General features: G+C 35.9%; 1 protein-coding gene across 1 annotated transcript in view; it reads left to right on the top strand.

Annotated features, from left to right (window-relative positions):
- The window catches only part of Fut9 (fucosyltransferase 9), a 221,067-nt gene extending 213,949 nt beyond the window's left edge, over positions 1-7,118 (top strand). The window contains exon 3 of the mRNA XM_004628191.2: positions 5,604-7,118. Coding sequence (XP_004628248.1) covers positions 5,612-6,691 — 1,080 coding nt within the window. The 5' untranslated portion in view covers positions 5,604-5,611 and the 3' untranslated portion in view covers positions 6,692-7,118. The remainder of the gene's footprint in view (positions 1-5,603) is intronic.
- The last annotated feature ends 8,753 nt before the right edge of the window (positions 7,119-15,871 follow it).

Here is a 15,871-nt window from a genome sequence, read left to right as displayed (position 1 = left end):
GGCTGAATCAGCTCGGGCAGCAGCGTGGGGGCCTCGCCCTGCAGGTGGGCAGGGCCCAGGAATTGAGAAAGGCTTCCTGCCACCCTGCCCTGCCCGACTCCCTGCCGCCCCGCCCTGCTTCGGTGGAGAAGTCTGTCTTCTGAGGAGCTTGATCTTGGCAGCCACACCACTTTGGAGGAGCTCCGATCTTCACCGTGGAGCACTGGTCTTGGCAGTCAGCGCTTAAGGAAGAGAGAGGCTTGATAGATGCTGCTGCAGCTGCTGCTCCTCCTCTGCTCTTCATTGTTTTCTGCCGCATGAACTGCTGTTGTTTGCCTTGGAGCCAGCGGAATATGGACTGAATCCTCCAGTAACTGTGAGCTAAATAAACCTTTCCTTCCTTCACTTTGAGTGTCGGGTATTTGTCCCAGCAGCGAGTAAAAAGTAACTAAGACAGAATTTGGTAACAGAGCAGTGGGGCCAGAATGGCGGCGGCCACACCAGATTACAGAATGGTGCCAGCATAGAGAATTTGTTTCTCGGAATCAGGGTCAGAATGCTCAGCAATCCAGGCACTCAGCTCCTACAGTCAAGAGAGAAGGAAGCTTGCTTACTGCTCCAGCGGGCAGCAGCCCTTGGCATCATTCACGTGGCTTTGGTTGTAGGCGCATGCACAATGCAGGCGTTCTGAGGTCCAGAAGGCTTCCACCCAGATTTCAGAAGAAGGCCTGGGAGGCCAGGCAGTGTGCCCCTGAGAGGGCAGTGTGTGAAGCTGTGAGTGAGAAGCCTACTCAGTGGAAACCTCAGAAGTTTGAAAAAGCCAGGAATGTGGATGGTTTAAGAAAAGCTGCTAAAAGGGAGTAAAGCAGGCCTGAGAGAAAAGCCAGAGGAGCTACCCGCAGAAGTGCTATGGGGTGGAGCCACATAAGGCTTTTGGAGCTGACTACTCATTACAGGGTGCTTTGAATGGTCCACAGGGAAGTACAGGACTTAATATTTGCCCTTCTGGACTTTGGCCTTGTTTTGGACCCAATTGTTTGTATCCAGCTGTGTATACCTTTTGGAATGGCAATGTTTATCTTGTGCCTGAGAATGTTGGAAGAGTTTAACTTTTCATTTGTAGAGGGGCTCACAGCTAAGAGTTTACCTTAGATCTCGGAGGCTTGGGACTTGGACTTTTCAGTGTTGCTGAAACTGGTAGGACTTTGGCAACTCTTAGAGATGGACTAAAATGTCTTTTGCATAAATGGTTGTGCATGAGTTTTTGGAGGGCCAGGGGTAACATGTCATGGTTCTAATGTAATGCAATGTTCACTTTGTAAAATGTTTAAGCATGTCTGTGTACCTGGACATTGGCTTAAAAAAGTGTATGTCTAGTTACCAAGTTGACAAGGGGTGGATTGTGTTAGTTGATACATTGTGTCAACTTGGCTGAATCAGCTCGGGCAGCAGCGTGGGGGCTTCGCCCTGCAGGTGGGCAGGGCCCAGGAATTGAGAAAGGCTTCCTGCCACCCTGCCCTGCCCTGCCCTGCCCGACTCTCTGCCGCCGCGCCCTGCTTTCGTGGAGAAGTCTCCGTCTTCAGAGGAGCTTGATCTTGGCAGCCACATCACTTTGGAGGAGCTCTGATCTTCACCGTGGAGCGCTGGTCTTGGCAGTCAGCGCTTAAGGAAGAGAAAGGCTTGATAGACGCCGCTGCAGCTGCTGCTCCTCCTCTGCTCTTCATTGTTTTCTGTCGCATGAACTGCTGTTGTTTGCCTTGGAGCCAGCGGAATATGGACTGAACCCTCCAGTAACTGTGAGCTAAATAAACCTTTCCTTCCTTCATTTTGAGTGTCGGGTATTTGTCCCAGCAACGAGTAAAAAGTAACTAAGACAGAAGGCAAGTGCATACATCTGTCATTCACATTTGGTTCATTGTTTTTTGTTTTTATATATAGTTACTTAGAAGAGTATTTTTCTCACAGTTAAGACTCACAAAGTCAACCATCCATACAGTGTATACAGTATTTATTAAGCAACAACTATCTTGATGGCAGGGATAGTAGAGGGAAGGAAACAGACTGTCTTGGGAAGCTTGAATTCTACTATTGCCAAGATAATTGTACTTTCTGTCCCCAGCCAGCAGAATCAGTTGTCATAAAACATATCTGTAAGATGCCCAGAGGCAGAACCCAAAGGACTATAGTTTTACAATATGTTCTATTGATTACTTATTGTATCACTTTAGACAGTTGCTTAAACATTTTGGACTTTGTTTCTTCATTAAGAAAACAGCAACCTAATATGAGTTAACTGTATAGCTTGTTTGTGCCAAAGTGTGTGTGTGTGTGTGTGTGTGTGTGTGTGTGTGCGCGCGCGTGCATGCACGTGCATACACGCATGCATGAAGGAGTTGTGAATGTACTGCTCAGATCACTGCCTGGCAATAATGACCACCACATAAGTGTCAAGTATTGTTCTTGTTAAAAAAAATTGATCTAAATTGAATTCATGGATACATGCTTTACTTATTTTAGAGGAAAACATTGATGCTATAGAAAAAAAAAAAAAAAAACGTTGGAGGTACATACTGTGAGTCATTTCTTGATCTTTGTATTACTTATTCAAAGAACATTGTAGAAGACAAGGAAAGTACAACTCAGTGGTTTCCCTGTTCTTTATATCTCTGTCTCCAGGATGTACATCTGTAAAAGCATGATAAAACAATTTTCTTTTATTTTCAAAGCAGCTTTATGATGATTAAGGAAATGATGTGTGCAGCGTTTGATACCAGCCCTGACTGAGAGTAACCATTTGTTAAATGGTGACTGCCACTCTTGTAACCTAATTACACTGACTCAACATCAGTTCGGTGGAATATTTAAAGAATTAAATTTGGAAATAGTTTAGCTTTGGGTTTTACCTAGCTGTTTTTCAGCTTTTTCGTATGTTGGATTTTTTTAGTCTACAGAGTCTACAGCGTCTACAGGGTCTCACTGTGTAGATCGGACTCATAGTATTCCTCCTGCTTACAATCTTCCAAGTGCTGAGATTACAGGGCTGCATCACCATACCCAGTCACAATCGCCATCTCAGTGTGCCCCAGGGGTGGGGCCAGCATGGCAGGCCCGGGGATTGAACTCCTGGTCCTTGCATCTGCCTAAGCAGGAGCTTTAATAAACCACTGCATACATTCAGTTTTAATGGAATGATAATTTCAAATCATACTATTATTTAGCTAGATTCTGTTGCTTTAATAACATTTTTAATCAGAAAATTTCTATAAGCCATTAAATTTCAGTCTTACAGAAAGAAAAGGATAGGTTTAGAAAGTGTAGTTATGGGGGCTGGGGAGATGGCTCAGTGGAATAAGCACTTCCTGGCAAGTGCACGGGTCTGAGTTCAATCCCCAATTCTGCAAAAAAAAAAAAAAAAAAAAGTGTAGTTATATTTGTTCCAACTTTCTAAACAACTAGTTGGCAAAAAACCTCTCAATTCATAATAAATATTAATGCGGTGCCAATAAAAAAGCTCATTCCAATAAATGCATTTTGTCTTTTGGAGTTCAGGCTGGTCTTACACATACTTTGTAGCCCATACTGGCCTCAAATTCACAGTTATCCTCCTGCCTCAGCCTCCGAAATGCTGAGATTGTGGGTGTGTGCCACCAATAAATTTTATCAGTCTGCAACTTCTGTTATGAAAAGAATTGAGATATTTTTCAACTACCTGGCTACTGTAGTAGAAAAAATTATAACTAACCATCCTCAATCTATCATCTATCACATTTTCAATCTGTTTATGAATCGTGTTTCTATCTTAATGTCTTTTTTTTTTAATTGAAATTGCCTTTCTAAAAAACTCTATCTTGTTTTGGAAACATTGTAATTGACTTGATAAAATGAGCTAAACTTCTTTGCTTATTTTTCTATTTTCTGAAATGATGTTCCATATTTTTAAAAAGGTAGGGTGATATTCCCTGTTCATTGAATTATTGAATATCATCTCTACAGAAATATCTAAATATAGTGTCTATTTATAGTTGCCATTGATAAATTCAGTTTCTGTAATGTAAATTGCTGGGTTATTTCTTGTGCCAATATTGGTATTTCTACATTGGCACAAAAAACTACCAAAATTTCATCAAATCTTTTAAACCTTTTAGCATAAAATTATTCAAAATAGCCACATAATTTTAACCTGTGTTAAATCGGTAAATATTTACCCTTTTTGATATTTAATTTGAATCTCTCTTTTCTTTCTTAAAGTTTATATTGATATTTTCAAAATTTGTGACATTAGTACTCCTTTCTGCTCTCAATTTCAGTTATTTCTACATTTAAATTAATTTATCTCCTTTTTATTTCTTTAGCTCTGTACCATTGTTTTTGTCTAGCGAAACTTTGGATTCATGTTAAGATTTGCTACTGAGAAAGTATATGTTTTAAGAATAATTACAGAGAAAAAAAAGAGTTTTAAATGTGTCCTTATTTATTTTTTATTTTTGTATTTTTTGGCAGAACCAGGGATTGAACTCAGGCCCTTGTGCTTGCCAGGAAAGCACTTATTCTATTGAGCCATTAGGGCCAGGGATATAGCTCAGCAGCACAGCACCTGCTTGCCAAACGTGAGGTCATGAGTTCAATTCCCAGTACCAAAAAATAAAAAGTATACATAAGTTTAAATAAGTAAGTGAAAGGCAATTACTCTCTTTTTCTGAATATTAAATAGATAATATTCTATCCTATATATATAGTGTTTTAAGTAATAAAGATTCATTGAATGCCAATCAAGGAAAATCTGGAAGACACTTTAAAAAACAAAAGGCTGGACTGACTATATTTGCTAAAATTGACAACATATAAGTAGTTCTACATCTAATGTACTTTTTGGAACATATTTAAGTTTTGTAATATTAATATCATTTCATTGCAAAGAAAATATTTTAATGTCCCAATATCACTACAAATAATGATGTTGCTCTAAGGTCAATATAGCATATTTGATTATTATAACCTGGTAGATTACTAAAAGAGAAAATTATAAGAAAAAAGTACAAATAAAATAAAAATAAATTAATTTCTAGTTTATCTTGATATGTTTGTAAAATAATCACAACTTTTTCCTTTTAAAAATTTAGTTTTCTCTGCTCCATCTGATCTATAAACATATGACAGTCTCAGTATGCTAGTGCATAAATGAATAGATCAACCAAGAAGTGTTGTGGACATGATAGAGAATCAAAACACTACAAATTTTAGCCATGATCTTAGTCATAATACTCTATATTGTTGCACGTTTTAACAAGCAAGTAAAGAAGAAATCTATAACTCTGCCTTGAAGATATGCTGCTTTATTTAAATCAAATTCTGGTTTATATTTGTAAAGAAGAGTTTCTGAGAAACTTCCATTTATGACAAGTGTCTTGGATTCCCTAGAAACTGCTTTTCTTTCTTATGAAGCAACTGCTTTCCTTAGCAATGTCTCTAGAACTAGAAATTATGTTAAAGTGTTTTACAAACATTACAGAAAAAGCAATAGTTTATTTTGTGACTGTGATCTCAAATGTACTATCAGTGTCACTTAAATTTGTATTTATCTTTTTTCATATACTTACCATCCCCTATCATTTTCTGTTCCATAGAAAAAATTATGACATCAACATCCAAAGGCATCCTCCGGCCATTTTTAATTGTCTGCATCATCCTGGGCTGCTTCATGGCGTGTCTGCTTATTTACATCAAGCCCACCAGTAGCTGGATCTTCAGCCCAATGGAATCTGCCAACTCAGTGCTGAAAATGAAACATTTCTTCTCCTCCAAAACTGATTATTTTAATGAAACTACTATTTTGGTGTGGGTGTGGCCATTTGGGCAAACCTTTGACCTCACATCCTGCCAACCAATGTTCAATATTCAAGGATGTCATCTCACGACAGATCGTTCACTGTACAACAGATCACATGCAGTCTTGATACATCACCGTGACATCAGTTGGGATCTGACTAATTTACCTCAGCAAGCTAGGCCACCCTTCCAGAAGTGGATTTGGATGAATCTGGAATCACCAACTCACACCCCGCAAAAGAGTGGTATTGAGCACCTCTTCAACCTGACTCTAACTTACCGCCGTGACTCAGATATCCAAGTGCCTTATGGCTTCTTGACAGTAAGCACAAACCCATTCGTGTTCGAAGTGCCAAGCAAAGAGAAGTTGGTGTGCTGGGTTGTAAGTAACTGGAACCCCGAGCATGCCAGGGTCAAGTATTACAATGAGCTAAGCAAAAGTATTGAAATCCATACCTATGGTCAAGCATTTGGAGAATATGTGAATGATAAGAACTTGATTCCTACCATATCTACTTGTAAATTTTATCTCTCTTTTGAAAACTCGATTCACAAAGATTACATAACAGAAAAGCTCTACAATGCTTTCTTGGCTGGATCTGTGCCTGTTGTTCTGGGACCATCCAGGGAAAACTATGAGAATTATATTCCAGCAGATTCTTTCATTCATGTGGAAGATTATAACTCTCCCAGTGAGCTAGCAAAGTACTTAAAGGAAGTTGACAAAAATAATAAGTTGTACCTTAGCTACTTTAACTGGAGGAAGGATTTTACTGTAAATCTTCCACGATTTTGGGAATCACATGCATGCTTGGCTTGTGATCATGTAAAAAGGCATCAAGAATATAAGTCTGTTGGTAATTTAGAGAAATGGTTTTGGAATTAACTGTTTCCATCATTTGCACATTTAGTAAAACATTATGATGAGATATCATCCAGATATCGAGGATAAGAAGAGAAACAATATTCTGATTTTGTGTTACAATTTATTTTTATCACCTCATTGGTAATGTGTATATTTTGATGGAGATGGAGATTTTTAAGAGCTCACAATTACCAATCATTCCATTTGGTTTTGAATTATTTTGTATATACCTAATTATATACACTGAAAAATAATTTATTCTTCATTATCATTTATAAACATTCTTGTTCACATTTTTATACTTGTATGTAAGTTGACTTTCTGTTGTTTTTACACTGATCAACTCTTCAATATATTTGGAAAATGAAGATGCACAGCTCATGTCTAAAAGTCTAAAAGATTTTTGGTAAATATTACAATCTATAATTCCAAATTTGCTTAATGTTAACAAAGGAAAAATGTACCCTGATTGCATTCTGACCTATGTGACTTCAGAATTGAATCCTATATAACTATTTTATCTGTTTTATACCTGTTAACCACATTGATGAAGGTAAAATTATTCATGCAATGAGTAAGATATGAAGCAGAACTGTCCTATTCCAGAAGTTATTGTGCTATTTTCTTTAAGCTGACTTGCAAAAGCAGCCAGTTATTCTTGGGTCTAATGAATACTTAAGAATTCTTGCATATCCAATTCGTTGTGTTTTTTTAGTACCAGCGAAATAATACTAATAAACCTTGAAAAAATGTAGGGTAATTCTCAGTCTTAATGATATTCATTATGATAATAAATGATTTCCTCAAATACCAATGAAAAGGATAACTATAGGTACAAATTATATATCTCAATGGTACTATTTATATATAATTCCTAATTACTTATCAATTGAAAATATTTCTGAGGACCTAATATTTCAAGCAGTTTACTTTTGTCGTATAGACAAATAAATATGCATGACACTTGAAAAATCCATCCTATCATTAAAAAGTAAAAAAAAATTGTCAATGTTATATTAAATATAATGAAGTGGTGATCTATAGGAAACAAATAATGATAGGATTCAAAGAATAATTTTTGAATGAATAACATTTAAAGTCATGGGAAATTTTTAGTTTGTTTCAATGAAGTAACAGTTGTAGCTGAGAGATACTAATTGGAGATGATGTTTCAATATTGCATTTTAGTAATTATCCATACATGACACATATAGCTTGGGTCTTCAGAGCTTTATAGAGCCAACATAGCCTAACATAGCATGAAATTTTTGGAGAATTTTCATCTACCTGCAAAAATTCTTGTCCATAAGGTTAGAGAAGGGGAAATCTGGATACAAGCAAAAATAATGAGAAAAGCCAGGTGATAAAAGATTTTTCAAGGGAAGCATCTTCAAAAAGGACTCCTTAATGTCTTTTTTTTTTTTTTTTTGCAGAGCCTGGGATTGAACTCAGGCCCTTGCACTTGCCAGGGAAGTGCTTCTTCTACTGAGCCATCTCCCCGGCTCCTAATGCCTTTATTCTGTTCTTGCCAAAACCCGCAAAATTTATTAGAATATTTTGATGACATCCACTTGGCTCTAGTTTTTACTTATTTTAATAATCCTATTAATATATATTGACATCAGTTGAACTGAGAAACAATCTTCTACACCTGATAAAAATAGAGATAAATTTCATTCAGGAAGAAGGAAGTATCTCCAACAATTAAGACTGCCTCATGAAAGAATGAATTTTCCTAGCACTGGAAGGATTTGAACAAAAGAAAATTCCTGAATTGAATAGAGGATTGTTTGTTTTCCAGGTTTATCTCCTTGGCTGTAATTATCCAAGTAGGCTGTGTCTGCTAGCACAGAGGAGTTTAGAAGCAGCAGAAAGACACAAGGAAGCTCCTCTCCATTCAGTCTAATCTATTGCTTATATACATACTACTCACCATCAAGTTTGAGTCACTGTTCATTTAATGAAGAAAAATGTAGCAAATTTCCCCAGTTGATTAGCTCCGTGACATGCTTCCGAGCTGCAAACATCACCTACTCATTTGATGCATCATAGTTTAACTCTGTATTACCTCTTCTCCCAACACTTTCCTTTGTCCATGAAGGAACAATATGTCTTCATGGATGCCCTCCTAGATGCATGAAGATCTCATTCACACTTGTTATAATACTTAAATTCATAATTTATATTTATTTGTAATTTTTTATCTGAAAAACTTTGAATCTAAATAATATGCATTGCTAATAAATTTAGAAGGTACTTCCTTTTTCTAAAAGCTGAAAAACATTCTGCCCTGCTTTTACTAGAATGGACAATGATCATTTCAAATTAGCAAGACATAAGGGAAAGTACTTCTATTATTAACTATGAATTGGAGCTCTTTCTTGGATTGAAATTATAATTATAAGCTGCTACTATGACCCATGCCAGGGGTATAAAGGTACAACAGGTACACGTCTATGTTGAAACTCATTACCTATCCAAGAATAATAAATTGTCAAATTTCAAATGCCATACCAGTGTGTCAACTGAATCATTCAGTTCTAGCTCTGCTGATCCTGAGTTTTGGGCTAGAAGGAATCATAGAAATTTTATACACCAATTTTTCCTAATGAGTTAACTAGTTCTAGAGATGATATTTATTTAAGACATCTAGTCACTTATGTAGATAGACATCTGAATATAGTTGATAGTAGTTAAGATTAGAATGTAAGGATCCTATCTGCCTATCATTTCTGCCTCATCATAAAAGTATTTTTGAATTTCTATAAATGTGAATGTTTTACTGGCATTATATAGGATCTTTAAGGTGGTAAATTCTATAGAAGAACTTCAAATTTGAAGATGTTCAATAAATAATACAATTTGTTAACATTTCTACTAGTCTAAAGATTGTAAGAGTTGAGCTTTTTCAGAAGAAAATGAGCTTTCCCTGGATTTATGTGAAATGAAACCATGAAGTACACAGTTCTCTATCACTCCGTTAATAATTCCTGTAGATTACAAATCTTTGTGAGAATCTCTCATGCAAAATATATATTAATTCAACAAAACTGGCTTGCTGTTGATTATAAAAAAAGAGTAATTTTTCCTATAAATAAATTTTGGAAATAAAAGGAAAGTAGATCACTTAAAATACGTTGTTTCAAAATATCAAAAGGGCTGGGGAGATGGTGCAGCCATTTAAGCACCTGCCTGGCAAGCACAACAACCTGAATTTGATCCCCATTACCGCACTGCCGTACCAGCCCTGAAACTCCAGGCTCTCTGTGCTGGCTCTGAAACCACGCATGGTGTCTCATACCTATAATCCCAGTGCTGGAGAGGCTGAGACAAGAGGATAACTACCAGTCTAAACTGCGTAGCGAGACCCTGTATCAAATTTTTCAGAAATCAAGAAAGTATTCTGATTGCAATATTTAAATACTAATTAGGGCAGGCCTTAATAGAAATGCCTACTAATTATTATAGGCCTTACTAATAAGAGTACATGTGGAATTATCACAATATAGCAGTATTACTCTCTTGCAAAGAAAGACTATCACAGTCACACATTTTATGACACCATAAATTTGATAATGTGGGGTAGAAACTTTAAAACTTATCTTAGTGAGAAGCAGAATCAGCTTTTTGCATGTACTAGAAATCATTCTCAGGACTTCGTTCTTTCCAGGCAGTCACCATGCAGCGGAGCTGTAACTCTGGCCCCCAATATCAGCTTCAATTTTTCATGTTTACTATAGAACTCCTTTGAACTCCTGACAGTTTTCATGTTTACTATGAAATTCTTTACTCCTCAAGAGAGTTAAAAAAAAATGTGGGCTCTTAGAAATCTTAGCATATTTGAAATGTAAACTGAGAAAATATTTTTAAATTACTTGCTAAAGCTTGGAATTCTTACCTCCAATTGGAACTTTAACAGGAAAAATGGGGCCGCTGCTATTTTTTTCTGCTTTCAGAGTGGTTTCCGTAAGTCTTGGAATAATCACCCAGAAATTATTTTTGTATATGATAATATTTCTTTAAAAATCTTCAGGGCTTTACATAATTGTGTTCTATCTTATGTTTGAGTTCTTGAACTCTGATATGATTTGAGGAAACTTCTTAAATTATAACCAAGATGTTAAGTACAACAGACTTCAGAATCCAGAGGACATGCACAGTGTCTCATGCAGGAGATCTCAGAAACACTCGTTGAATAAACGCATGAATATTGTTAGTAGTTAGGTAACAATGTAGTGACTGTATCAGCTGCAGGGTACTAACTGAAACTATATTTTACATTTATTTTATTGATCAATCTCTCCCTGGCAGATGAAAGCCATTTTAAGCTTTTCTTTTTCCTACTCCATTTGAAGAGAAATAACATTGCAAGAAATATTAAATAGGATTTTAAAAATTTTAACACTATATTTAAATATTAATAAGTTTCTAATAGCAATAAAAAGCAGTATTTAAGGAGAATATAAACTGCAAGCACTATAAATGGCAGATATTTACCAAACTCTGCATAGAGATAAATTAGTTTATTTCTTCTCTAACTCCCTAACTTCATGCTATTGTGTTGCAAACAGCAATGAAAATGGTTTTGTTTTTCTGAATGTGTAACATACAGACATTTGTGTAGAATTTTCCAAGTGGATAAACTCCACTACTATCCAAACTATTCTCCCTCTCAGTAATCCATATTATATTATCTATACTCCTAAGTGTTTTATAAAAAGTTTATACAACCTAGAGAGATATAACCTAAAAGAATGAAGAATGCCACTCTTGAGTTAGTCTAGGTCAACAAACTGTGACCGTGGTAAAGCCTTTTTATAGTAAGTCTCCTTCTAGCTAACTCTATTGCTCTTTGATTAATAAATGGATGTGTTAGAAAATGAAATTTCAATAGCCATCCCAAAATAATTTTCGGAAGTAAATATTCCAAAGAGATTGTCCTCTTATTTTTCTATATAGACATTTAAAGCATAAAGCTGATTATTCAAATTAATATATGAAATGAACATAATCTTTGTTCCTTATTGGAGCATAAACTACAGCAAGTGCTCAATTAACTAATAATCCTCTGTGTACTTCTTCTTCCCCTTAACTGTCTACTGATGTCTTTTGTAACTCGTTACTCACTGAAAACATTGATTGCAGAAAAACAATCATATATCAGGCGTTGTTTTAAAGCAGTTTGGGCTTTTTGTCCAAATTCTTATCACAGTGTTCTACAAATATTTATTGAATCAGAAATTCAGTAGAAGTACTTGAAGCAATTTTCAGTGACAATAAATAGTAATAATTTGAGTAAATCGATTGAATGAATCCAGAAAGGTTTTTTGGGTTTTTGTTTTGTTTTGTTTCGTTTTGTTTTGTTTGTATTTTGGGGGTTTTTCTTTTTTCTTTTTTTGTGGGGACAAGGGTTCTCAGGGTGTTCAGAGTCTCACTACTAGATTGGATTCATACTGATCCACCTGTTTACAGCCTCCAAAGAGCTGGGATTACAAGCGCGCCACCATACCCAGTCTCAATTGCTGTCTCAGTGCGCCTCGGACCCAAAGCCAGCATGGCAGGCCCAGGGATCGAGCCCCCAGCCCCTGCACTTGTTTGCAGGCACTTGAATCCACTGAGCTATCTGGCTGGCCCTAAGATTATTTATTTATTAACTCATGATGACTACATACTGAGAAATTTTATTCACAGTGAAAATATTTTGCTTGAATAAGACCCTTTCTAATGTCAGTCAGCACTTGTCAGTGTTACTGGAAGAAAGGTTTCTGATTCAACAGACTAGAATCCACAGAGGTGTTGCTAGCAGAGCTGATTCTGTCAGCTCCACACAACTGGAATCTCCATACAAAATATTTTCTAGTACTCAACATATTCCTGAAGATATATTACTGTATTTGGCAAACCATCCTATCACAAGCCAGTGGTTTTCAAATGTACTTATTTCTTGGAGACTTCTGGATTAGCTGCTTAAGACTCTCTTGAAAGACTATCAGTAAAGCTGACCCCACATGGTTCTGATGTCTGCATGTCACCTATCAAATAGAAACTGTTCTATATGCAGATTCAAGACACTACATTTCTTTAGTTCATCTAGAACCTTCCCACATATATCACTAGAATATTTCTCATCTTCAAGAACCAAGGCATTCTTTTTACTGCTAGTTGCTTTATGCATGATCCTTGAATAAATCTTGTGCTCAATGAATCTTGAGATTTCAAGAAAATTATTCCGTTTCCAGGCCTTCTTGCACGTTGTATATGGTTGGGAGCAGTAGTTCTTAAGTATGAGTGAACAGTAGACTCATACACAGGGATGTATTTGTTCTTGTGTTTTTTAAAAACTGTAGATATTCTAGCCCTGTCTTAGAAATCAGATTCAATTGGTTTGAGATAGGGCTCAAGAGGTAAATAGTTAAAGTCTCCATAGGTACTGCTGATGAGTGTCATTTGGGGGAGCCCCTGATCTACATATGGGCAGTTCTCAGCCTGGAAGAAGTGTTAGGAAAAGCTATAGTATGTGAAAAAAATATTTATTGTTCTCTTCTTTAGATTTCTAACTTAATGTTTATATTTTGCAATGCAAAAGACTGGAAGAGACAATTCCTAGAATCCTTTCCAGGCTTAAAATCTTAACACTACTGAAATCGTCAAATCTATGGTACATGTGGAAGAGCCTGCTTTGTGGTGTTCCACAGGCCGTAACTCAAAGACAAAAAGGCAGTTTTCTTTTTTACACTAAAGAGAAACAATACTATAGGCAATGATACAAAATTTCAAAACATGATAATGAGAGAATAATTGTGGTCAGTACATTGCTTATTGTTGTCTTCAGAGTAGTTGCCCAGATTACAAGATGCAGGCATAAAAACTGATCAACTGATATGAAAACAGATATTTCTTATCAATGAGCTAATAGAAATTAGTAGTATAATTATCTTAATGATTTGTGTAAATACATATTTTCTTTTCCTTCTTTTCTCCTTTCCCCATCCAGTTTCTCTTTCCTTTTAAACATTTTCCTTCCAATTTCCCGATATTTACTGCATATTTTGCCTCTTACTTCCTCTTTCAACTTCTTACATTAGAAAAAAAAAATGTTTTTCACACAAGACTAATTTATTTCACTTATGAGTAGGGTCGAAAGTTGTATCCATTTACCTACAAAAGTCTCAAGGGGCCAGGGAGATGGTTCAATAGAATAAGCGCTTCCCTGGCAAGTGCGAGGGCCTGAGTTCAATCCCCGGTTCTGCCAAAAAAAAAAAAAAAAAAAAGTCTCAAGTTTATCTTTCTTTATAGCTGAATAGTACTCCATTGTGTAAAAATATACCACATCGTTTTTATCCATTCCTCCTTAGGCATTTGGATTGTTTCCAGGATTTAGCTACTGCACACTGTGCTGCTATAAACTTAGGTGCACAAATATCATTGTGGTACAGTGTTTTCAGTTATTCTGGGAAGGGACCCAGAAGGTGAACAGTTGTGTTGAATGGGACTTCTAACTCTAGCTTTTTAAGGAATCTCTACACTAATTTCCACAATGTTTGCACAGTCTGCATTCCTACCAGCGGGGGAGGAGGGTTCCTGTTTTCCCACAGCCCTTTCAATGTTTGGTTGATTGCTTGATGATAGCCATTCTTTCTGGAGTGAGATGGAATCTCAGTGTCATTTTAATTTGCATCTCTCCAATGACCAATGATGTTTAACATTTTTTTCATATATTTGTTTGCTGCCTGTATTTCTTTTTGCTTTGTTTTTGATTTGATTTGCAGAAATGTTAAATTTCAATTAGCATGTCAAATGAGTTATAGCTTCCACCTGTTGACATAGATGTAGAATTAGATCCAAGTTTGCCTCTAACTATGTCCAAGTTACTTGACTTCTCCTGGCCTCAGAGTTTGCATACTCTTAGAGACAGCATACTCTTGATGTGTGTTCTATAGTGACAAAATGAAATTGTCCTCAGGGGAATAAATAAATGGTTATTATTTTTTTCTGGAGGTGTTTGAAATTCCATCCACAGAACTGAACATTCTCAGCAAATGCTAAACCACTGAACTCGTCTATTTTCTTTTATTGTCATGTGAGATAACTTTGAAAATTCCCAATATGTGTCAATTTCAGGTCTAAGTGCTGAAGGTGTTGAAGAAGTGAGCAGATAAAAGAATAAACTGAAAATATTAAGCAGCTAAAGGAATCAGCTTCAGGAGATGGGAAACAAATAAATATAGTGTGAAAGAATTTATTCACATATGTAGTTATTAAGAGAGGGAAGGAGTGTGGAGAACTGACAGCGGTGATGAATAGGTATCACTTGCATCACTAAACAAACACACACACACACACACACACACACACCATTTCTTAAAGTAATTGGAATTTAAGCAAATCTGATTTTTCTCACTGTTATGAACAACCAGTAAATTAATAGCTAATTTAGCGTATTATCAGTTGATATGGCCTGAGTCCCAGAAGGGAATAGCAGAAAGATTCCCAGAGATCATTTTATTGTGAGGAAACAATACTTAGACGTGTCCAACAATTTGATTTTTATCCTGCACTTTAGTTGCTTCAATAGCTTAGAAACAGAACTAGGCAGTGATAATTAGAAAAAAAAATCAAGTCTCCCTCTACTTTTCTTCAAGCAAAAATAAAAAAAAACAGTGAAATGTTATTTTTAAAATACTAGGATATAAATTTGGTAAAGAGGAATGTATTTGTTTAATGGTGCAGAAATAAAATGATTGTTAGCCTGTGATTAAGACTCTTCTAACTGCTAATTGCCTAATAAGCAGAGTTATGATATGAGCAATCTGAACTGCTCCTGGGCACAGTATTTAAACTATATTTGACTAAAACACAAATAAAGGTAGACTGAAGGAAAAATGGTGTTTATATGTGGAAAAAACTGAATGAATGATATTCAAAGTGATCTTTTAAAGGAAGTTTCTTGTTATTTTTTTGAAAGAACATTGAACATGTTTATTTCATTTACACCAGTAGAAAACTCTAAAATTTCTTTGGAATTTCTTTCCTGAACTCTCTGGAAACTACTTTAAATTGGTGTGTATATAAACTATGTTCAATTGAATAGTTCTGCAATTTCATTGTGAATTTTAGCCCTCGTGTTTAAAGATGATTTCTACCAATTATGAAGCTATAGAAGTTTGTTCACTGTGATGGCTCTTGTAGCCAAAGTTGCAT

Source organism: Octodon degus, unplaced genomic scaffold (assembly GCF_000260255.1).
Source record: "Octodon degus isolate 3935 unplaced genomic scaffold, OctDeg1.0 scaffold00022, whole genome shotgun sequence".
Lineage (NCBI taxonomy): Eukaryota > Metazoa > Chordata > Mammalia > Rodentia > Octodontidae > Octodon > Octodon degus.
Note: the sequence above shows the minus strand (reverse complement) of the source record. Positions and strands in the feature narration are given on the sequence as shown.